The 24,295-nt window shown below is 41.8% G+C and overlaps 4 protein-coding genes across 9 annotated transcripts in view; 2 read left to right on the top strand and 2 right to left on the bottom strand.

Moving 5' to 3' along the window:
• celf1 (cugbp, Elav-like family member 1) overlaps positions 1-2,773 on the bottom strand; it is a 40,920-nt gene extending 38,147 nt beyond the window's left edge. For 5 of the 6 annotated variants that reach the window (XM_084476269.1, XM_084476267.1, XM_084476268.1 and 2 more), the window contains exons 1-2: positions 2,609-2,773; positions 486-608 (exon numbers count right to left, since the gene is read on the bottom strand). In XM_084476269.1, coding sequence (XP_084332395.1) covers positions 486-589 — 104 coding nt within the window. In that variant the 5' untranslated portion in view covers positions 590-608; positions 2,609-2,773. Of the gene's footprint in view, positions 1-485; positions 609-2,200; positions 2,441-2,608 lie in introns of those variants that run through there. The other variant, XM_084476265.1, reaches the window with a different exon arrangement.
• Positions 2,774-5,457: 2,684 nt separating this feature from the next.
• On the top strand, positions 5,458-10,609 carry mrpl21 (mitochondrial ribosomal protein L21). The gene is made up of 8 exons (XM_084475743.1): positions 5,458-5,571; positions 5,900-6,006; positions 7,066-7,126; positions 7,241-7,326; positions 8,712-8,875; positions 9,064-9,116; positions 9,764-9,867; positions 10,488-10,609. The coding sequence occupies exons 2-8, from the start codon at positions 5,910-5,912 to the stop codon at positions 10,550-10,552; spliced, it is 630 nt and encodes a 209-aa protein (XP_084331869.1). The 5' UTR covers positions 5,458-5,571; positions 5,900-5,909; the 3' UTR covers positions 10,553-10,609.
• Positions 10,610-13,122: 2,513 nt separating this feature from the next.
• tollip (toll interacting protein) lies at positions 13,123-20,284 on the top strand. Its single transcript, XM_084476040.1, has 6 exons — positions 13,123-13,366; positions 15,243-15,392; positions 15,552-15,734; positions 15,943-16,095; positions 16,521-16,614; positions 18,736-20,284. Exons 1-6 carry the CDS (start codon positions 13,334-13,336, stop codon positions 18,957-18,959), a joined length of 837 nt encoding a protein of 278 aa, XP_084332166.1. The 5' UTR covers positions 13,123-13,333; the 3' UTR covers positions 18,960-20,284.
• Positions 20,285-20,358: 74 nt separating this feature from the next.
• Positions 20,359-23,936, bottom strand: LOC311356277 (intestinal mucin-like protein). The gene is made up of 7 exons (XM_084476041.1): positions 23,843-23,936; positions 23,516-23,641; positions 23,269-23,364; positions 22,971-23,096; positions 22,827-22,866; positions 22,448-22,568; positions 20,359-20,783 (listed from the first exon to the last, which is right to left on the bottom strand). Exons 1-7 carry the CDS (start codon positions 23,849-23,851, stop codon positions 20,594-20,596), a joined length of 708 nt encoding a protein of 235 aa, XP_084332167.1. The 5' UTR covers positions 23,852-23,936; the 3' UTR covers positions 20,359-20,593.
• Positions 23,937-24,295: the final 359 nt, after the last annotated feature.

Below are 24,295 nucleotides of genomic sequence, written 5' to 3' on the forward strand. Positions count from 1 at the left end.
AGAACCCTGCCAACACTCCTGTCCCAACGATTATTTTCAACAATCACACAGGTGTTATTTTTCTTTTGATATCAAGATATGCCCATTAAAACCCTTGTAGTTTTATATATATATATATATATATATATATATATATACACACACACACACACACACACTATAGAGCCAATAAAACACCTTGCCACTGCTAGAGATTGATTGTATTCAAGATGTTGCGTCTTCAAAGCTAATTTGAAGACACAATAGAATAACTACTTATATCAAAGGAATTGGCTTGGCTGCTGAGAAATGTGAGAAATTAATCACATTTTGGCACAGGTTCTATTTACTCTCTGGGGTGAGAAAGGAATACCTCAAGGACTGTCCATCTGTCACAATGGGATCCTGGCCACAACTGGACATGTACCAACAAGGAGTAGGAAAGGGGGATCGATTAGGCGAGACTGGGTATTGGAGTAGGTAGGCAGTAAGGTGTTCGTCCTTACCCCCCCATGTTTGCAGCCTCTGAGGCAAGAATGGAGAGCACAGGCTGTGCTTGCCCAGGCTGCTCCGGAGACAGGTACAAGGTTTCAGGGTCCAGGCTATCCATCCAGGTCCTTGCGCTAACACTATTAAAACACACACACACACACACACACACACACACACACACACACACACACACAGTGAATACCAAACCACTAACAAGATGGTTACTCCACCGGTTTCCTTAAAAGTTGTACTTTTAAATGTGTAATCCAACAGAAGATGAGGGAAAAAGGATATATTAACAATGAGAAAAGAGATGACTGAAGTCACATACTAACATTTAGAACAGATACACTGGTCGATCTACCTAACCTAGCTGCATAAGGCAGAGTAAAGGGTAGATGAAGTACTCTCTAAGCAGACAAGTCATACGGTTCGTATTTGCATTTAACCAGATTGTACGGAGGAAATACACAACAAGCAGTGACAAAAGAACAGTGACAAATGTTTAATTTAATATTCCATCCTATAGAACAGTGCTGCCTTTTGTGGTCCCCCTGGCTTAACTAAGGATAAAGTAAAGAAATAATTGCAAATTGACTTTCTGGTTTACTCTGTACGGAGGATAGAGAACATTTCGCTGAAAAAGAGCGCTAATTAAAGGGATCCAAAGCATCGTCTCTGCTGCTCCCGCCCTAACAATATGCTCTCTGGTTCCATAATTGAACCTGTGCGCCTTTACTTTGGTCTCTGAAAATGCTTCACACATTATATACACAACAAGAGAACATGATTAACAAATCCTTGCTTCCACCATTGATCAACGGCACCCTTCAGAGAATATTCAGAAGCACCTCATTCCTCGAAATGTCAACAAATTATATTGCAGCTCATTTGCATTAGGGCCAAATTGAGTTCTGCTCAATTTATTGTGTTTAATGAGTGAGCACATTTTATGGAATCATCTAGGATTCTTACAGATAATGCTTCATGCAGCACTTTGCAACAAATCCTCAGAATAATAATGCATGTGTGCTTGTGTATCTCAAAGGCTGGAAAATAAAGGGTGGTTGAATGATAGAATGTATTCGCCAATTGGGCTAGGCCTACCTCTTCATCATGACAAAGTGCACAAATCTAGTGGGAAACTGTCTCCCAGCTTTTAGAAATATGGAAATAAAATGAGATAAATGTCAAGTGAAATGTCAGTCTCAAAGTGCTTCACAGGCCGCATTTAAAACCCTGAACTAAGACCTAAGGCCTGGAAAAACATTGTCTCACTCCCATTCAAATTGACAACTTACAAGGAGGCATTTAGAATAGGTAAGTATTTTAACCAACTGTGTGTCTCCTCTGGTGTTTCAAGGGATTTAGGTGAGCAATTCATGTTTTTAAAGGATACAATGTAGGTGATTTATTCATGTGGTAAGCATGGCTATTGGCTAAACATGTTTTTCCCAGTGTACACTAATTAACATGACAGATAATAGAATAATTAGCCAAAACAAACGTAAAAGACAGCGATTAGGAGGCCTAGTAATAGTTGACAAAAATAGTCCCACTGTAAATGCTATAGAAGCTTTGGTAAGAAAACTGCTGACCACATTACTAAATATACTGCCTCTGCTAAGCCTTGCCACAATACAAGCAGCGGTACACCTAGGACTAGTATCTGCCAGTTCCATCGCAGCCTCTGACTTTAGCATGCCAATTGTTAGCCGACGTTACTCACGTTAAGTCTCGTTTAGGGACTTCTTACACCAGCATGACAACAGCTAGCAGACGTTACTCCACAATACCACAAGGATGTATTACGGGGTACGGTCTCGCACAGGGCTTCTTACGTTAGCGTTCTGAAATACAGCTGACGCTTCCCCCAAGTAGGACTTCTCCTGTCTGCTAACCGTTAGCCGACGTTTCTCTAAAGTCTCAAGTGACGCATGTTATTCTTTGCGGGAAACACGAACGATTCCCTTCGTCCCGTATTTTGCTCGTTGTGTGACCGAAATAGTCCGTTCGCTGGCTACGATGTCTAAAAAAAAAAAGAGGTTAAAATGTTTAACCAAACCCTTCCGAGTTTTCTAGCAATGTAGCTACCAGTGTAGCCATCAGCTCGAATAACATTAGCCCACCAACTTACCTGTACCTTCCTAACGTTATGGCAGATGAGTTGCTTAAGAAAATAAACACAGGTGGGTGTTTACAAAAAAAAAAGATGCGTTAAGACGTATTTTTTTTTAATTATAAGCCACTGTGGTAACAAATATTTGTCCCCCACATTTAGTAAGACTTGCAGTTCGCAAGCGGCCGGGCAAGGGGAGTGTGTGTAAAATGGCAGTCTTTCCATGCTCCGAACCATCTGACGCTGAGACAGGGCAAGTGTGTGTACAGTAATAAAAAAGCAATACATGACTGAACATATTGTTAAAATAGATCATATGCATTTAAACGTCCTAAAAACCCAATTTAATCTTAGGGATCCGGGTTGGGTTCGCGCAACATCGTAGTAGTAGTTTACTGTGAGCGTTAACATTGGTTCTCCATATTTTTAAGTGGTACAGTCCATAAAAGAGCGAAAATGTTAAAATGGATTTTAGCCTATCATGTATGGAAAGTCATAATTCAATAACAAATGTAGGCTAGATGTTCCATACCTTAAAAATGTGCATACGAAGTCAATGTTTTTTTTTTCAGTCAGCAACCCTGGAGAGTGAAAATGTAATCCCTCATTATGTTTTTAACGCGGTGATTTTAATTTGATATTTGACTTTCGACTATATTTCACACACACACTTCGATGATATCACAAATAAACGGCATTCAATGTGTAGCTGTGAAGATCTCGGACATTGACACCATCTAAACTGATCGCGGAGCCAAGACTCTTTTTGTTGTGCAGTCAGAGCCCAACGCTTGTTCAGTTGTGTTAATAAAAGTACAATTTTGGCTTGAACTGACTCTTTATTGTGTAACAAAGCCTATACTTTGGTATTATACAAAGACAGAATTCACGGAACGGAACGATCCACTTTATTTCAACGCTGCCAACATAGAACCAAATCTGCCATACGCTGACACTTCCGTTCTGCTCCTTCATAATAAGAGCCCTTAAGGCCGCCTCATACCTCCGGATCCGAACGAAATTCGTCTGTCCGTACTAAACGTTGTCTCCGGGACGCAAAATTCTAATCCTACTATGGCCACGCCAATATCCCGAAAAGACACGCCCGCCTCCATTTCTGATTGGTCCGTCATACGTGCCTTTTCTGGCTTGATATTAGCTGCTATGGTTAAGGTCAGGTTTAGGGGTTAAGGTTAGGTTTAGGGGTTAGGGTTAGGGTCATGGTTAGGGTTAGCAAGGCTCTCAACCTCACGCAATTCAACCCATTCACACGCTCACACGCCACACTTCGGAGTTAGGGTTAGCCTCCTGATGAATGTCAGCAAAACAAAGGAGAATGTGATTGACTTCCGGAAAGGCCACACCAAACACCCACCACTGACCATCGATGGTGCTGCTGTGGAGCGAGTGAGCAGCACCAAATTCCTGGGGGTGCACATCAGTGAGGACCTCTCCTAGACGACCGACTCTGCAGCACTGGCAAAGAAAGCCCAGCGGCGCCTCTACTTCATCCGCAAGCTCAAGAAAGCAAAAGCCCCCATACCCACCCTGAACACATTCTACCGGGGCACCATCCCGTCCAGCTGCATCACTGTGTGGGGCAGTAGCTGCACTGTATACAGCAGGAAAGCACTGCAACGCATCGTGAACACAGCTGGTAAGATCATTGGTGCCCCACTCCCTTCCTTGCAAGACACATACACCACCCACCTCACCCGGAAAGCCACCTCGATTGTGAGCGACACCAGCCACCCTGCACACCCTGTCTGTTCAGTCTCCTACCCTCTGGAAGGAGGTATAGGAGCCTCCGCTGTCGCACCACCAGACTCAGTAATAGCTTCATACACCAAGCTGTCAGGACACTAAATTCTCTCCCCTCACTCCCCCCAGCCATATCCTCCAGACTGACAGGAAGCTGAACCCCCCCCCCAGGACTCTGCAACAAACTCTCTTGCACTTTTAGTATCACCACTTACCAAACAGACTGAAATTGGCTGCTATCCACTGTCTTACTGTTCTACTTGCACTGTTAATGTCACAAATACATCTTAGAGAATGTTTTGCTGCCATTACCAAATTGCCTTTTGCTCTACTATAACCTAGCCTATACAGAAACGTCATACATAGTAGATTCCTACACTGCATATTTTATTTTATATCTTATTTTATTGGCTATCTTTTAGCATTTGTAAATGTTTTACTTGTTTTATGTTTTACTTAGTGTTAGGATATGTCTTGTCTTATCTGTTGTGCCTGTGCACTTAATCAGTTTCACCGTGGGAGAGTGGGAAACGTCCTCTCAATTCCTTTATATTTGACATGTGAATGTGTATTTGACATTCCTTTAGTTTGACATGCGAAGAAATTGACATTAAAGCTACTTTGACTTTGACTTACTTTGTCTTTGATTACTAAACCCTACAAATAAGACGGTCCAGTTTAGTAATACAATGTGAATTTCAATAGCTTCTATGCCATGTTTCAACCAGTATCACATTGTATTTCTAAACTGGTCTTATTTGTAGGGTTTAGTAATACGATGTGATACTGGTGTGAAAGCTATTGAAAAAAGGGTAATTTCTGTATATTAATATTAATATAAAATAGAGGAAGCACTAAAATACCATAACACGTGGTGTGTCTTATTTGTAGGGTTTAGTTATACAATTGGATACTGGTTTGGAGTCACTGGGTCACACGACATGGAAACTATTGAAATAACTGCAATTATTTTGTATTCATATATTTATGTGAAGTAATTTAATGACGGTCCCTAAATCAGTTTCCAGCGATTTCAGCGCAAGGCTCTGGGAGGTGAGCGAACCTGTCCCCTGCTGATGACACTGGGCAAACCTCATTAAAGTCGCGGCTGGAACCGTACTGAATATCCGTCGAATATCCAACCTAAAACTAACTTCACCGCGGTAGCTCACCCTAGCTGATTTGTCAAAAACACCTACGCTACCTTTAAGGATTGCTGGGTAAATTATCCAATTTATACAAGAAAACATGCAGTTTAGATACGGGACTACATGTTTTTAATTGAACGTGTCTGACTGTCAGACAACCTTTGAAGAAACGGAAGTGGTTGGTGTTACACAATAACAACCCTGCTGCCCATTGATTATCTATGTAGTCATTAAAAGCTTTAAAAATATATAATGGTTCGAACCATGGAGGAGATAAAAAAAAAGTGTTTGAGAAATGAACAAAATAATGATTTATTGTGTATCATATGAGTAAATGCGTATTGTGTGTATGTTTCGTTCTCATTCGCGATGTGGGGGCTCATCAAAACGGTGACACCAGTTCCTGCAAGATGGCGTTGACTTTGAGGGTTTGTTGTGTAGAGCTGCTGGCAAACATTTCGAGATTACGACCAGACCCTCGAAGGATTTCATCATTTAAACAGACCGGTAAAATATTAAACTATTTCTGCAGGGTTATTTTTGGTAGTTTGCTTACCAAAGCCTGGCGTTTATCATAATTTAAATTGACCGCTCCTCCTTCGAAGTGGCCCAAATATAACGGATATTATATTCTTCAAGTTACTTATTGACCTAAATAATTGTGTACAGTACGATGAGCAGTTGTTTAGCTACCTCAAGAACTCCGGCCTGGTCGGTGCTTATCATGAACTGGTTTCACTTGCCACCCGCAATTATACAATGTTGTTGCCACCATAGCCGCAAGCGAATAACGACGTTCGCATTACGACCCCTTTAAGTAACAAATCAGTGCATGGACTGCACCATTCATTGAGACATCGGTCTTATCTGATTGTATTTAACGGCGATAAACAAACCAATTAACGTTACGGCTACAGAGCGCAACAGTGTGGTTCCGGAAGTGAAAGTCCCATTCATATTCTGCGTAGAGGTTTTGATTATAAGCCATTACGTCTCAGCCATCAAATGTATACTTGCCTAGAGATTGTGAAACGATGGTATATGCTCCTGTATAAGCCATAAGTTAAAAACAAGTTTTAAGAAAAACATGTTTTATTCGCGATGACCACTCACTCACTCACTCACTTCCTTACTTTCAAAACGTATGAACAATATAAACACTAATGGCAAAGGTTAAAAGATACAAGAAGCCCGCTTCGGTTGGAAGTAATCAGTAAAGTTTTGCAATAGTTTATGGGATGAGTAGTTCCTTCACTCGTAATGTGCACAGTCTTGTACACTTGCCTTTTTCTTCTGTTTCCCCCCCAAAAAATTGCTCCGAATAAAATGTTTTTTTGGTCACAAATAATTTGTGGGATAATTGGCTTGGTTCCAGGCCTAAAACTCTTATGTATAGATTTTAGAGAAAATGTATACTTCTGGACCAGAGCTGTTCAGAAAGGTGGCGGTAACTGTTGGTGGTAACTGCACTCTATTGCTACCACATAGGGTTAGGGTTAACCCCAACTCTCAACAAACCTGAATTTTGTTAAGCTGATACTCATGCTGAGGAATCTTTATTTGAAGGTCTCCTGTTCCCTTCCTTTGAAAGTCACCGAAGGTCTCATTCAATCAGCGCTCCAGCCAGGTATTGTAACTGCCGCGAGATAAAATACAATGTAAAAGTAATCTGTCTTGAAAACATACATGGTTCATTTCACAGCAGTCTGTGTGACAACTGCTTGTCCTGCTTTTTCTCCAGTCTGGTACCCCTGACGTCTTTATCCAGCCCTCCCTGGCCAGAGGTGAAGTCAATCTGCTCAGAGGAAGAGCAGAGGCATAACACAGGTGGGAGATCAGAAAGTTTGATTTCTTTCTTAACCATGCTATGCTTACTCTTTTCTCAAACCTCTATTCAAGCTGTCAGTGGTGTGTTTATAATGGAATTTGGTCGATTTTGTTTCTGTTCAATTATCTTTTGTGCATTTTTACGTTCATACAGTTTGGGAAATGGCTGAACCTCAAAACCTTGATTTGAAAAAGTTCTAGACATGATTTGTTTTGCCTTTTTTTAAAGAGCAAATTAACTGAGAGGCTGCTCACTGCAGAGCCGATGGGTGGAGCTTGACCTAGTCCAGCTCGACCTCCTAGGTCCAGCCGCACCCCCGGATCATGTCCAGCCCCTCCCCATCTCACATACAACTTGGTAGCACAAGTTCAAGTCGGACTCTCAGACTCTTATAGTGTAGCGCAACAGTGTTTGTGTGTGTGTGTGGATGTGTGGAGCTCATTCTGGACAGCCGTTGATGTTGATGATCGCTACCGACAGAGGGTTAGGCTTCCCAGACACGTATATTATAATGCTACAATGTGTGTGGAGCTCGGTATGAGCAGCTGCTGGGAACGAGGGGCCGTTCTGCGACCCACGGCAACTGCATGTTACTTTTTTGGTGACGTTATGTATGAGCTTCATAATGAGCAATGTTGTATATGAAGTTTGCCACACACGTGCCGCAATTCAGTATCTGGTGTCTGGACGCCTATTGTTATTCAACTGTTTCTGTATTATTATATTTGATTGGTAACACTTATAGCTCAGCCCCTGATTGCACCAACGTTTTACAATTTGTTGACGACCTATGCATTCCTGGTAAGCAGGTCTCCAAAAAGTTTGGTTCCACTTTGCCCATAGGGGGCAGTATAATTAATTTAAACGCTCCAGCCCCACTGCCCCGATTGAGGAAAAAATTATAAAACTATGCCATGCAGGCCTTATTTTGCATGCTGAACATTCGCCTCTTGGACCCATAATGTCCGCCTGGATAGATTTCTCTGTAATGTGAAAGGTTTGGTAAAAATCTTCTAAATAACCACTTGAGCAAATTATTCACAATTGATTACATATGCTTTATGGATGTGTCTGATTTGAAATTTAAAAAGGATGTAAGATGCATAAAAGATAAGTTGGAAAATTTGGCAATTAGCTAACATTATTCTGTAAATGACACGGCTGCTTCAGAAGGAGCCAGCCACTGGAAGCATTCCATGCAAATAGGGGACATTTACTTAATGATGTCAATTACACTAATTGTTACATTAAGCGTACTACACCACTTTGCAAGAAAGCATATTTAATGATATAATGATGATAATAATAATATTTGGCAGATTGCTGGAAATATTAGGCACAATCCAATCAGTAACCCTGATCTATTCATGTCTTTTCTTTCCAGCTGTGGTACAGAAGGTCAACAGTCTTATTACCAATGAGGAGTACGGGCGTCTTTTCGCAGTGGTCCATTTTGCCAGTCGCCAGTGGAAGGTAACCAACGAGGACCTCATCTTGATTGAGAACCATGTAGCAGCGGGGTGCGGAGACCGGATCAGAATGGAGAAGGTGTGAAGCCCAGTCTCTTTCACAACATGCTATACAAATTCACTTTATTTAACCCCAGGGGGATAACTGATTTCGTCCACCATGCACACAGTCACACAACCTCTGAGACTTGTACATTCCATTCCTTTCCATTCCATGTCTTTGTTGCAATGTTTGAATGTAAAAGTTACTTTTTTTTCCTTTTACAGGTTCTGATGGTTGGAGGAGAAAACTTTACACTCATCGGGCGGCCAATTATTGGGTAACTTCCGAACTCCTATTGCTGAATTGAAAATAAGTGTGAAGTGCGAAGGCAACTTATTGTGATTCTAGTTATTATCATTATATTTTTTTATAATGTTATTTAATATGGAAAGTGAATTTGGCAAGAACCATAAAATTAACCACTGAGCTATTTTTAATAAAGAAAGTAAATTGTGAAAAAACGCCGACAGAAACAACTTCAAAGGTAACCAACTCAAGATTTGGAGGCTTGTTATAGCTGAGGTTTTGATCTGGGAGAATTTACAGAAAAGCTTTCATGAGTTCAAATTCTCTGCTGCCTTCTACATTGTCCGCTTGCTAGGATCCCCTAAACAAGCAACTAGTCAAAAATAGTGCTGTTTATTGATTTGTTTATTGTCTATTGCTTAGTTTATGAATTTTGGTTTGATTCTCTAAAGAGAATCAAACACGCATTGGAGCAAACTAGTCCAAAGCAAGAGAAGGATGAAATCAAATGATTGCATTAAAACACCCAATTAATGTAATCAAATCATTAAGCTAGTTTTGGGTCACTTAAATGTTATAAATTGCATTACATTGTTCTTTGCCTATTTCATAGTGGGCTCAGGCCTAACTCTTAACTCCCCATTCAAACTCCCCACCCTTTCCCATTGTTTCCTGTAGAAATGAGCTGGTTAGGGTAGAGGCTACTGTCATAGAGAAGACCGAGTCCTCGCCCAAGGTCTACATGCAATTCTGGAGGCGACACAGATTCCAGCGCAAGAAGAGTAAGTCTACCCATCACTGACTCTCGAGATCTGTAACTCTAAACCAACCAAGCAAAAGAGGAGGAAACACAAATCCGTTCCAAAAAAAAGCTGCCGTGGTCAGGCAAGCCAGCAGATTGAGCGATTCCCAACCCTGTAGGAACGGGGACACCCCTCTACTCTGCCAAACAGTTTAAGCGGTTACCAATCAGATTAGCTTTACACAGGAAGGGAGGTTTCAAGGTATGAAAGTTTAACGAGTTGTGCAGCACATGTCATTGATGCGTCCAATATGATTTGAGAATATGATGTGTCCAATATGATTTGAGAATATTAAAGGATAAGTTATCCCTTGTTCAGCTTGAAAATCTCAAAAACTTTGAGATTTTAAAAAAGTTTTTTTTTTGAGCAGAGGGGCATGTTTTCTCCATGGTTATGACCATGGAGACAAACATTACGTTACAAACATTTTAGTAACGTAAATTTCAGTTTTAACTGCAAATTCAGAAAGGGAGGATGCCTTTGCTCTTTATGATCCCACGCCTTCCCTGTGATCCTTCTGCTTTAGGAGTTTTATTAATGGTTATTATCTGTTATTGTATGCATTTATTAAGTAACTTTCTTTTCCCCTTTTTATTTAGTTATCACTTCACCGCAAACAATCCTGAGGATAAACAGCATAGAAATGGCGCCCCGGCTGAAATAATGGTTCTTGCAATAGTTGATATTTGGATGATGGAGCACAATAAATATAGAAACCCCAGACCAATGTGTGGTGTATTTTTGTTGTGCTTGTCCAAGTATGTGAACATTAATTCATATAGAGGTCTAAAGGATACCCCAATTAGTAGAAATAAGCCTACATCTTACTCATCATTATTGTAGCTGACAACTTTTCAATGAGGGTAAATTAATTAGTATTAATTCAGTGCACTAATACGCATTAATCTACAAAATGACTAAATTAATAGGAAAAAATGATTGATGAATGAAAAGTGGGAACGCAGCTCCACTTTTGCGGTTTGTGTTCAGATCGTTGTCGTGTAAAGCCAGCCTGAAGTGCACACTGAAAGGAAAGATGCACGTGTGTGAATTCTGGATTGAGAATCTACCAGTCGCAGAACCTATGCGACACAGCCTTAAGGACTGTAAAACAATCTGGTGAAATATCTAACCAGCTTTAGCAAGCCATTTGGAAGGTACAGATACTTACGTTTAACTTGTGAAATAGACGCAGGAGCAGGTGTTTCACAAGAGAATACCAGAGGTTTGAGGACATGGAAGGGGTTGTAGCCTACTTTGATTATTTGCTGACATATGCAAAGGACAAGAACGAACACAACAGAGGACTAAGACAAGTATTGGCGAAAGAAAGATGACTTGGGGTTCAACAAGGAGAAAGGTTGTGACCCACATTGATGATTTGCTAATTTATGCAAAGGACAACCATGACCGGAGCAAGCCAGAGAAACTTGAGTTTCAACAGTAAACAGGAGAAGAGCAAAATAGGCATCTGATGGGCAAAAATAACCTAACAGACACATTACATTACGAATATAGTCAACTCTGGGTCCAAATCTAACAAACACAACACACCACACATTCAAGAGGGTCAAGATGACCCTCGAGCCCCCCTATCAGTCTGCAGAGAACACTCTGCCTCGCTGGATGGCGAGGACACACATATCACACAGAAAGACAACACAACCTGGAGGCTCAAGGACAAGAGAACCCTCGATAACCCACACAAAGTCTACCACACACACACACCTGGCTAGGAAAGAACTATAAGTTTCACATGCACCGGATCACGGGTGCTCTTCTGAAGCAGAACCTCCACGGAGGCGAAGCTCCGGACGACCTCAGCGCTGTTAGGGGACGTAGAATATTCGATCTCTCGTGCTTTATGAATCAGTATTACCTTTGCTACTTTACTCAATAAATCCGAGGCCCTCGTGCTGACAGACTTTATTACCTCTCTGTCTCATTTTATCTGGTCAAGCAACTAGACAGACTGTTTTTCCCAACACATCCATCAAGTTGAATGCCTTGGTCACATTCTCAGCCAAGACAGAATCAGACCTGACCCCAGCAATGTACAGGCTGTCTCGGAGATGGAGAGACCAGAGGCTAGACCTGCACCGGAGAGGTTTATTGGTATGGTAACGTACCTAACAAAATTCATACCAAACCGCTCAACTGCTACATGAAGAGGTGGAATGGCACTGGAACGAAAGGCCTGAAGAAGCAGTGAACAACATCAAAGAGATTCTTGTGAATAGGGCGCAAACATTATGGGCGAAGTGCTAAGGTGCCAATTCTGATAACTCATACACAAAGCCTATCAAGTGTTAAATCATGAAAGTTTACAGGGTACTTCAATAGCCTGGTGTAGGACAGACGATGTGTGCACACACACACACACTTCTGAACTTTTCTATTTTGTTACCTTTGTTTTATTTTTGTTTGCTGATCTATTTTTCAATGTATTTAACTTCAGCAGTGTTAAATGACAAACAATTGGTGAAAAATTGGTGCCATCAGGGAAAACGGAAAAGATTGTGGTTTGATGTGAAAGCACTTCAATAAAAGTGTAAAAATGAAAGTTGATGGAGCATCGCAGAGAACATGAAATAAAATAACATATGCCTGCATACTTTGTGTTTTTTTTTTTATAAAATGCTGCCACACCGACAACTTCTGCTACATATTTTCAGTAGTCTGGAGAAGAATAAATGTTCAGTTAGTTAGGACTAGCAGTCTTCCTTAAGTTGGCGAGTTCAAAGTTGTGAAAATCAGTTTTGACCTCTTGTTTGGTAAGTTTTACCTTCTTGGACGTCCTACATTGTTGCTCTTTGTTCATTGTGTCGCGTTCTTCTTTTTCCTTGGATTTATTTATAAGCAGGCTACACTGTCAGGCTGCTATGAGGTCACGATTCTTACATAGCTGTCGAAGCTATCGTCATCCGGCTTGATGCCAAAAGCATTTTCCACAATGTGCCTTGCTCTTGACAGGCGGTAATTGAAGACCTGCTGTCTCTCTGTCAGTTTCCGTCCTGGGTAAGGTTGCATCAGGTCGGGCCGGAGGGGAAATGCTGCGTCACTTATTTATTGATCTATTTATGTATTTCCTTTTTTTATTTTATTGTAAAATACCAGTAAAATACATAAATGCTGTTGTTACATACTCCGGTACAGTTGTAAAGTCTATGGTTGTAACCCGCCAATGAAGAAGAAGAAGAAGAAGAAGAAGAAGAAGAAGAAGAATCAGAATCAGAAGAATCAGAATCGACTACAGACTGCTACTGCAACCAACCAGCAGGCTAGAAACCGGTCCAACCCATATGCTCCAAGTTTACGTCAGCTGATCACTGACGTCAGCGTGCAGTCGTAACGGCTGCAACTGGGTCGGCTTGTTTACATTCTGCTCAACGGATCTGCCTGTAAAGTTACCGGTCGTTAGCATTTTTGGCAATCGTCAAACTAGATGGCAACCACCGTTACCACGCAGCGGGGACAGGTAAAAGAGTTCACGTCATCGCGCCGTGTAACGTGTTCGCGCTGTCGCGGGGGAAAGGCGAAGAGACGTCGAAGCTAGCCATATGTGATCGAGTCAACGAGGCCGAATTGTTGATTAATTCATTCCGTCGAGTGGCGGTACACTGATTCACGATGAGTCGGTTCGTTATTTTTTTTTTAGGGGGAGCTGGTTGTAATCAAGCGGTATCGAGGCTAGATGACTTGTGTGCTAACGTTGGTCAGACTAACGTGTGTGTGTGTGTGTGTGTGTGCTGCGACTACCATTCAAGCTCGTTTCTGGATTAGCTAACTAACCAGACGTGTCTTGAGAGTATATCTATTAGGCTACGTACGTTATCATGGTACGGTCAGTAACTATTGCGTGTATACCTCTTTATGAATGTGTATAACAAGTGAGGCCATTCTTGGAAATTGTGCTTTTGAGGCATGGCGTTGTGTTTTCTGTATGTCCCTTCCGTGTATATAGAAACCCCTCGTGACTCGTAGGTTGGACGTTAAAGGAGACATATTATGGTGTTTTCCCAACAAGTAAACACAGTATATGAATTCCAGAAAAACATGTTTTTTAAGCTGTTTGCTGAAAATGGCTTTTAGGGAAAATCTCGCCTACCGCTGTTGCCCTGTTTCAGTTTCTTCAGAATGTGCTGTTTCTGGTGTCTGTAGCTTTCATGCAAATGAGCTGCTGCCCATTGACCAATGAGCTGTCAGAGTGAACCACAGCATGCAGGAAAAGTGATTGTTGCCGTTTGCGGACTCCCGGAGCTCTATATCTATATTAGGGCTTTGACTTTTGCCCAAAAATCATATTCGTAGTTTGTTTATTAATATTAATATTCGAATATGGATTATTATAAAACGGGTGGTTTAAATCAAGCGATCTGATTGGTTCCTAGTGTAAAATGGTGTCAAATATACATACTGTACCCCTTAACTCTCCAATAAAGACGTTATAATACAGTATCAGAGTCTATTGATTCATGCTACCCTATCAAAAAGTGCTACCTTATGTGTTTGGTAGCGTATTTAATCTGTTGACCAACTCCCTCTATCAAACGATGCTCCCACTACAGAAACATGTTATTTTACACTACTACTCACTCCATGTACACTGTAAGAATATGGGGAGCATATTTTGATACTGTATTAAAACGTCTTTATTGGAGATTTCAGGGGTACAGTATGTGTATTTTACACCAATACGCAATAGCGTCATCATGCGCATGCGCAGAACCACCAGGTAGCAAAATCTGATGGGTAGCAGAAATTGACAGAACACCGGAGCTGCCGGACTGCCGCCGAAGCTCCCTCTGCCCCTTGTTTTGCATATGTATATGTTTATGTATTTATGTATATATGTTACACACCATAATCGTAGAGGTGTGATCACCGCCGCCAAACATAGCGCCTGTCGTTTCAGCTGCCGGACTGCCGCCGAAGCTCTCCCGCCGGACTCTCAGTACGGCAGCTCCGGCGGAGGGAGCTCAGCGGTAGCTCCGGCGGGGGGGAGCTCTGCAGCAGTCCGGCATCTCCGCCGGACTCCCTGCCAGGCAGTCAAAAGGCAAACCGACAAATTAGACATCTATTTTTGTATGGAATCTCCCTGCTTCTGAAATGTGTGAACATCTCCGCTCAGCGCTATTCCAGAAACGCATCAAAGGAAAACGGATCGTTTCCGCCTGTGTGGACGGGGTGCTTTCAGAAATGCACATCTCACTCAAAAAGACTTATTTCAAAGTTTGTATGCATGTGGCAGCACCAGAGACCCAAAACAACACCCCAAATCCAAGGGAAAGTGTTGTTTTCATAATACGTCCCCTTTTAATGCAAACGTATTTACTTGTTGTTGATTGGTGCAGGTTTACATCGGGGACCTACCGCAGGACTTCCTACGCATCGCTCCGTCACACCAGCAACAGCAGGTGCAACTGGACGCGCAGGCGGCCAGGCAGCTGCAGTATGGGGGCTCCATGGCCACTGTAGGGCGTCTCAGTATCACTGTGGTACAGGTAGGCACAATGTAGAAGCTGATCATATACGTGCAATAATGGGCAACCGTTAACGTGAAATTATTAGTGCTGTAAACATGCTGTTTTTACGATTCATCCTCAACATTGTATCTGCCATGCAGTCATCCATTCTTGCGTTTGGTCCAAATTCTGATCTAGGCAAAGCTGGCAAAGAACTACGGTATGACCCGCATGGACCCCTACTGTAGGATGAGACTGGGCTATGCTGTCTACGAAACTCCAACTGCACACAATGGGGCAAAGAATCCTCGCTGGAATAAAGTTATTCAATGCACTGTGCCCCCTGGGGTAGACTCCTTCTATCTGGAGATCTTTGACGAGGTGAGAAGCATTGGAGGCTAGGAATTTCTTTTTTGGAATCTCCAAGTAAGCTTGAAGGCAGTTTGACATTTAGTATGTATCAAACGTGTATTTTTACCAATACATGAGCATAAATATTTCAAGTGTTGAAGCACAATAATTTTTTTGGTCATTTGATGTTTAATTCACATTTTATAAACATCTTCTGTCTTGCATGAATACATTCCAGCGGGCATTCTCTATGGATGACAGAATAGCATGGACCCATGTGACCATCCCTGAAAGTCTGAGAGAGGGTATAATGGTGGACGAGTGGTTCAGCCTGAGCGGTCGACAGGGCGACGACAAGGAGGGAATGATCAACCTGGTGATGTCGTACGCTGTGAGTGTTCCGCAGAAAAATGTGTATTGCCAGGTCGTTACATACGTTGACCGGGCAGATTATTCTACGTACTACATAAAACACACACATCACCTCATTGGCCATCTGAGCTCTAACAAGCTTACGTATTTGAGTTAAACATTGAGGTTGCAAAGTTAACTTTTTAGTATTAATATAAGATGACATAAATATAGCTAACATCATTTTTAAATCTCAGCTGTATCATTTGCTTTTATACAGTCGGTTATGTGTTTTTTTTTCTATTTTGTTCTGGTCTATGCGGAAGACACTGAAGTTTAATTTTATGTTTCTCAAATGTGGTCTGTGACGGAAATGCATGAGAGAATTCCATTCATAATAGAAGAAAATAAGTAACATTTAGAAAATAAATGTTCCTTGTTTTTCTTGTATCCTCATGCTGCCAGTCCATGCCAGCGGGGATGATTCCACAGCCAGTGGTCCTGATGCCCACGCGGGGGGGCCTGTACCAACCAGGAGTGGGATACATACCCATAGCAGGTTAGAGGGATCCTTCAGGCCCCCACAAAACCTTCAAAGTGGCTTCTTAAAAAGTCTATACTATATATTTTCTCAGTGTCAGGCTGCAGAAAATTGTTGTCTATTGTTACTGTTATGCGCCTTTTCCACCGACGGTACCAGCTCAGCGTGGCACGACTTGGTTTGGTCCCAGGCATGTCGTGTTTCCATCTAAAAAAGTACGTCTTCAATGTGGGCGGCTCGTCGTAGCAGCACGCGTGTGCGAAACTGCGACACAATAACAGACAGGGTTATGCACCGGAGCGTCTCCACCTCTGTCACGGTCCATGGCGTGTTCTTGCGCGCTGATCCAATCAATAAATCAAATAAATCAATCACTATTGTTGACTGAACGCTGAGGCTAGTATTTTAAGATGCCGGCCGGGTGTCAGGCTCGGACGTGGCGCTCCTCATTATTCGTCCAGTGGTGTCACTCTGGCAAATCAGTGGCCAGCTGCCTGTTTACGTCACACAAAAGTATCAGAGCAGCTCTCTTGGAACCTTGACGGTGATGAGACTAAAAAAGTACCATGTACCACATTTTGTCGATCGAAACACAAAAAAAAGGCGGGCCCAGTCGAGGCAAGTTTAGCTGGTACTTATCGGTGGAAAAGGGTCTTTAGAGACGAGTTGAACAAGTAGAGAAGATGATCAACACTGCCGGGGTTAGATATACAATTCCCATGGCGGCCACCCATGCTAACAATTACCTTACATTATTGTGATGGTCAGCAGTGTTTCCACAGATTGTGGAATGTTGTAAAGCAATAGGCACACGGTGAGTGAACTCGATAGTAGGCTAAATTGCCAGCGAACCAAGCTACCGTCTCTAACCTTCTCTCTGAAGGACGCTACAGTGTGTTGCATAGCAACTGCCGTACACTTTGCAGGCAGCCAGGAGGGACTACTTTTTTGTATTCGTTAAAAGAAAATGCTTTTCCGACTTTCTAGCTTTTTCAAAATTGAGGGTGTCTATGACTTTCATTTCGCCATACTTACGTAACCGTTTTATAAAAGCAATAGATCACTTCAGTCAGTGATATACGGTCATTATACCACAGTGAAGGGGGTCGCAAGGGGGGGCAAGTATTTGAAGCGAATAAGCGACGCTGTTTTTGATTATTATTATTTTTTTGGTTTTGAACGAATAGTTTTGGATGCATGCATCAGCTTTGAGTTGGTTTGTTACTTTGAAATCGCATACGCTTGCAACACACACACACACACACACACACACACACACACACACACACACACACACACACACACACACACACACACACACACACACACACACACACACACACACACACACACACACACACACACACACACACACACACACACGTTCATTCATTCACCGCCGCACCCACTACAACCTGCCGATCTTCAATCAAAACATCACGTAAGTGATGCCACACGCAGTCCTACCATGCATGTTTAGAAGCGCAACATTGAAACGGGTCCCATCGGAAATAGTCGCGCGGCGCAGCGTTCCAGACGCAAAGTACTTCCAGACACGACTCTTACCATTCTTTTTTTCGACGAGTCGAGGCGGAGCTGTCGCACTCACTACAGCTGCAGTTGGCATCTTCCGTGTTCCTTTATCGGCATTTAACGGCCGACTACAACACTTGTAGCTGTATATGCTGCCCATGTCACGTCCGGAGGAATTGCATCCCCGGTACCTACGGTACTGTAGAAAAACAAGAAGGGGGGGGGGGGGGGGGGGGTGCTTGGAGGGGGTCTCGCCCGGGGTGTAATTCAATGTAGAACCGCCACTGTACACATTATTTTTACCCTGAATCAAATGTTTTATGGTCACGACTACCTTGACAAACGATTGCCTTGGTCCCAGGCTTAAAACTCTTTATATAATGATTTTACGAAAAGACAATGGAGAAAATGAATGGCAAATTTAATTCTAGAACCAGAGCTGTTTAAAAAAGGGGGCGGTCACTGTTGCACTATGTTGTATAAAACGAAAACCCTGGCCAGTGTGAGTTTATAACGAGCCAGCCCTCACCTCCGCCATCTCCTCCTCCACCCTTCATGCATATGCTTCTTTATACCCCCCCCCCCTCCCCACCCCCCACTCAACAGGTGTGCCTGGCATGTACAATCAGGGTGTGGTTCCCATGGCAATGCCAGCGGCGGTGCCGGTGGTGGCGAGCCAGGTGGCTGAGTGCAGCGAGGAGGACCTGAAGGCCCTGCAGGACATGTTTCCCAACCTAGACCGCGAGGTGGTCCGCACCGTGTTGGACGCCCAGCAAGGCAATAAGGACGCTGCCATTAACTCTCTTTTGCAGATGGCAGAGGAACTCTGAGGGCTGGTGTAACCAATCTACACCCTGGAACGTATATGCACATATATATATTCTACACATACACACGCAGGCATCCAAATTAAAACATTTACAGTTATTGCCCAAGTGGCCCTATAGCAGCAATCGCTGCAATTAGCCCATTTTATTTAACAAAAATATTAACCATGTTCAGCAATCCACCACCCAAACCGTGCAGAGAAAGGACATTTTGCAATGCAAAGAGCTTAAGGATACCGGTTAGTTTAGCAGAACGTCCTTGTTGTAATACATTATACACCCAGTTGTAGCTTTCTGAGTCAATACATCGAAAGTTGATAAATAATAAAATACCAACATTTCTCTATCTTTAGTTTGTAGTGGTTTAGAAGAGAATGAGGACATCTGGACATGATCAATTAACAAGGTTATATGTGTCCGTCAGGCTGCCATCCCCTGAGGGGTGATATTTATGCAAATCAAGAAGAAGCAAGTGATCAGACACCAAACAAGATATATGCTCGAAACGCTACCAACTCGTATCATACCGTAGCCATATTTGGCATATTACCGCCCCATTTCTACATGGCTGCCTAGCCCCCTGATTCATATGCCTAAAAGGGGAGGAGCTGATCCAGGCAGTTCACATAACATCCATACTTAGACAGTTACCAAGGTCAAGGAGATAAACTACAAAGTTTAAGTTGTAAAACAAGAAAAAATGATATTGACAACTACGACCTGTTATTATTTACATCTGTTTAGCTTTTGGTGGGACCTGCTAGTCTGAGAGGTATTGAATGTTTTCTGCCAAAGGTTTGAGTTGAACATGGGTTTGTTTTTTGCTTCTGTGTCTCTTTAAAGATCTTCTATATTTTTCAGAAAAGATTCCCAGTGGGTTGTAAATCTCTGAAGCGAACTATAACTGTGGAGCTTTGTCAACATGTGCCATGTCAGGGTAATACGTTTGTTGTAAAGTGAGTGTAAATATATACCCCATTGTTATTTTGCCGACTCAGTAATTGTATTGGATCTGTAAGTTATGAGCCACAGACCTTTGCAATTGTTCGACCATGTTGCAAGAACGATTTTGGACCTCATGGATTGGACCTCAAATATAAATCTTATGAACAATGACACCCGATACATTAGTAAAGCCCAAACACTATTATAGTTGATATATTTGTTGGACTCTGAGCTTGCATGTTGGTTAATGAAGTCCTGATCTGAAAATCTGACCTTTTGATGTGTTGAAGGGTATGCTTTTAAACTATCCAATATTTTTCTGTGGAGTTTATTTAGCTTTTGTTTCTCAATATGACTGGATCATAAATATGAGTGAAAATGTGTCTTTGTTCTGAGTGCCGTTCACCAAGCATTTACTTCGCTCTTGAGAAATGGTGAGCACTAAAAAACACTCCACTTTTATGGTTGCAGAAAATTTTATTTGATTCTAGTGACAAAACAGAACATCTAGTCTAAAGTACATGTCAATACAAATATGTGGGAAAATATCTCACGGTTACAACTAATGACACCTGGTACACGTATTTGTTTCATTCTAGCAATTGGTTTCATTACAGAAAAAGAAGCAAAGTCAATAGGGCCTATGTTTGGGATCGCGGCAATGGCTGGTCGTTTGTGTGTAGCCCTTGGGTTTAGCGTCTGCGGCGTCTCTTCTCTTGCGTGGGGCAGACGGAGTCCTCGCAGCTGCACGAGTTCACGTTGGTGTATTGTTGTGTGCGGGTGGAGCCGTCGGCACACGTCAACTGCACCTCCTTCACACTGGTGGTCAGCTCCTTGCAACATGCACACTGGTGCATCATCTTGCTTGCAGCCGCAGAGAATCTAGATACCACACACTGCCATTATTTTGTGTCTCAAGAAAATTTTGAAATTTGTAAAGAAAATACATATTTTAGTTTATTCAATTATATCATATTTTTCTTGTATAATATATATTTTCTATATTTGTTTTGTTCCTTCCCGCTGCCATAATTGCTGCTGCATATTAATTTAAACCTTACGGTTAAATTAAGGATAATCGATAGCAGTTGAGATAAACTGCAGCTTTGAAGCATTAATAATGCCGTAGTATATAATGAATTCCATTCAAAAAGCATTCATACAAACTGTATGTACAATTACATATTAGTTTGTAAGATAATTTATACAGCATATATGTTAATAATTTACTTACTACTTACAATGTGTTAATAATGCTTTATAAACACAATAATGCTTCAGTCTTGATTTAGTCAGGTAGGTTTAAAACAATGATTTATTTTGTGTCTAAAATGAGGACTATATGCCTTACTAAGCATTTGTACATTACATTTAAAGGCTGGAAAGGCATATACATACTTAACTAAGGGTTTATAACTACATGAATTTAGGATGAATTTCAGCATTATTAAGTGTTTATAAAGCATGTTTATAAAACAGGTAAATAATTCTTAAATCATCACTAAAGCTTTATAAATTGTCTTAGAAATAATTAAATTATCTTAATTTAGAACTGATAATGAATCATATACTAATTAATAATAATTTAGGATAAATAATTAATCAATTCAGAATTTAGTATGAATTCACTATTTACTACTATTTTATTAATGCTTCAAAGTTGCCGTTAATGCTAAAGTGCTACCGGATAATATTATGATATCTGGATCTCATTAACATGAGAACCTACTTGTATCAGAGCACATCCCTAAGACAAGACTAACAATATAAAAGCTCTGTCATCGACTTGCAGGACAGTAGGCCGTGTTCCTTTTCAACATGCTTTCATTACAAACAAACTGCTAATGTGATATTCGCCTACTTGAGTGAAACTAATCTGGAATAATGCAGTGTTTAGCACAAAAATAACTTTTGTGTTGGCAATTTGAATGAGGAGTAGTAGTCTGGAAAAAAGACCCAAACATGATTGTATTTGGTCCGCTTTTTCAAAGCTATTCCACAAAAAAAAAATATATATATATATATATTTATCTAAATTACAACTAAAATGCATATATACCAGAAACCACGAAATGAATCCCTTTAAACCTTTTTTGAGGCATCCAGTTTTCTGCTAAGGGACTCAATTCTACAGGGCTAAAAGCACTGATAGTAGGGCGCCTTACAATAGTAACAAATAGAAAAGAGGGGAAAAACAAGACACACAATTGTGCCTTAAATTCTGGTTCAGATGTTGCACCTAAGTATTCCTGTATTCCAAAGTATTAAATCATCGTCATCCTTAATATTTGTTGTTACATTATTTGTGTTTAATCAATTATCCTTGTGTTTCCATGGCACACAGTATTTCAGGCATGAGATTACTTCCTCAGTGTATCCCCAGGAAATCTTGTGAAGGCCTATCTTCTAGCCTTCTATTTGCCTGCAGTTCTGGAAAGCTAGATAAGTCTACTAGCCCGCTCTCTGCTGCAACTCCTTAACTATATAGAGGCAAAACCTTTGTGCCAGTATTTCAAACAATGCAACTGATTTGATGTGAGGCTTACTTGGATGAACTTCCACAGGTTCCTGAGCAGAAGGACATTTGGACAGGTTCCAGGTTTTTACATCCGTCAATCTCGATAACGGTCGCCTCGGTCTTCATCTCACACACACTGCGCAGTTGGCCTGTAACACGGGACCAGGGTAAGTCATGAGTTTCCATCCAAGGCTTCTGCTGCTTCAAATAAAACTGAGACATCGCAAGACTGGTCACAGCATTCATTAATTTGTGGTGGAGTATAGACTGAAAGTTGAGGAACAGCGTTATACGATGGGCTTGGGGTGTCATTAACATTACGCGGCACCAGTCAGCAGTTGGCAAACTTCCTTACAGTACGTTGCAATTGGTTACAGCTCTTAAGAACATGGACCAGGTTTACTCACATGTCTTGCAGCATCCTTTAGCGTATGTTGTCTCGGTGCCCTTGATGACAGGAGAATGAGAGTGTGCGTTACAAATCAGTGCAAGCGTGATGTCCTGTGACACAGCATTGTAAGATTGAGAAAGTGACGATTGAGAACACATACAGGCACGCAGTCCTCTGGGTTGTATTGGGCACAGCTGGTTTTGTGCTCGACGGCGGTAGGCGGTGTTGTGGATAAATCACAGGTGTATTCTGTACAGTTGTCACCAGGGGGCGACCAGGTCTCATTCTGCCGATCAGAATAGCGGCAGTGGTAAAACACAGGGAAGAAATGTTCTCTTGAGTAAAAGTAATGATGGAATTATTATTAATCATGCAAGATGATAACCTCCCTTAAGTCTACCTCACATCAGCACGCAAGAACACGATACATACATTTAATTCAGTACCTCAGAACTAACCTGTGTGATATACTGGGTGTTGTTATATGTCATGATACAGCTCTTCTGGACACATATGCCACAGCACCTGTCTTGAACAGTTTGGTACTCGTAACCCTAAAAATGCACACAGACACACAAAAACACATACACGAAAAGAGATGGAGGTGAGTTAAATGACCAAGGTTGCTGGTGCATGTTATTTTGTGTGCAGAGTGCTGAACAAATTGTGACATGCCTTTCACAGTTTGTGTGGGAGAAGGCTTACCGCTTCACAGGTTTTGTTACATCTGACGGGTGTACACACAACGGAGAAAAGTCCTGTCTGTGCGTCCGTGTTGTTGCTACAGGAACACTCGTTACAGGGATCTGAGGACGGAACCTTTGACCCGAGCTGATGGGAAAACAAACACATGATGCAGATGTATTAACATGATCAAATAACGTTTAAGTTAGGTATCTGATCAGAAAATATGCTAGTCATGATTTTAAGTGTGGTTGAAAAGCAAGCCACACTATTGTTTTGGTGCGTTCCCGACAAACTGTAACCCGTGTTTTCACATCCTTCACGGGTTACGGGTTGCCTGGAACGCACCATTCTCATATGTCTTATTATTATTCTTCTACCTCATTTTCGGTAATTATCTCCTCCTACACTGTTGCATGTATAAAAACCATGGCCATTGCGAATAAGCGCACATATATCAGTACAGTGCGCTGTACTGTGGGTCCGTCCGTCAAGTCGGCTCCGTGGCCTGCGTCAAAAGTGTGGCCGACGGATCCGTCGGCCAATCAGATCGCGGTTATGCAAATACACTAGTGTGCCGCTACTTGGACTCTGTCCAATGAGATCGTCTTTGTGATACAACCCCACATGGATATGTCAAAAAGCCGGCCGGCAGCGGGGGATTTAAGAATTTGGCAATTGCTGTGGTAGGCCTACACGTACAGGGGCAACACTCTCCTTGCCTGCATACTTGAAATGACCATGGTTGCAGAATATTGCGCACCCACACATTTTCTGTGTATTACATTTTTTTTTCTTTTT

The sequence above is a fragment of the Micromesistius poutassou genome (assembly GCF_964030765.1).
Source record: "Micromesistius poutassou genome assembly, chromosome: 12".
Taxonomy (NCBI): Eukaryota; Metazoa; Chordata; class Actinopteri; order Gadiformes; family Gadidae; genus Micromesistius; species Micromesistius poutassou.

Coding starts and splice junctions, on each gene's coding strand:
- tollip (XM_084476040.1), top strand. CDS start 13,334: ATGGCAACCACCGTTACCACGCAGCGGGGACAG. Junction 13,367..15,242: donor TTACCACGCAGCGGGGACAG/GTAAAAGAGTTC, acceptor TGATTGGTGCAG/GTTTACATCGGGGACCTACC. Junction 15,393..15,551: donor TCAGTATCACTGTGGTACAG/GTAGGCACAATG, acceptor ATTCTGATCTAG/GCAAAGCTGGCAAAGAACTA.
- mrpl21 (XM_084475743.1), top strand. CDS start 5,910: ATGGCGTTGACTTTGAGGGTTTGTTGTGTAGAGCTGCTGGCAAACATT. Junction 7,127..7,240: donor TCAATCAGCGCTCCAGCCAG/GTATTGTAACTG, acceptor CTTTTTCTCCAG/TCTGGTACCCCTGACGTCTT. Junction 7,327..8,711: donor AGAGCAGAGGCATAACACAG/GTGGGAGATCAG, acceptor TTTTCTTTCCAG/CTGTGGTACAGAAGGTCAAC.
- LOC311356277 (XM_084476041.1), bottom strand. Junction 22,867..22,970: donor ACCCAGAGGACTGCGTGCCT/GTATGTGTTCTC, acceptor CCTGTCATCAAG/GGCACCGAGACAACATACGC. Junction 20,784..22,447: donor ACCTGTGGAAGTTCATCCAA/GTAAGCCTCACA, acceptor TGTGGTATCTAG/ATTCTCTGCGGCTGCAAGCA.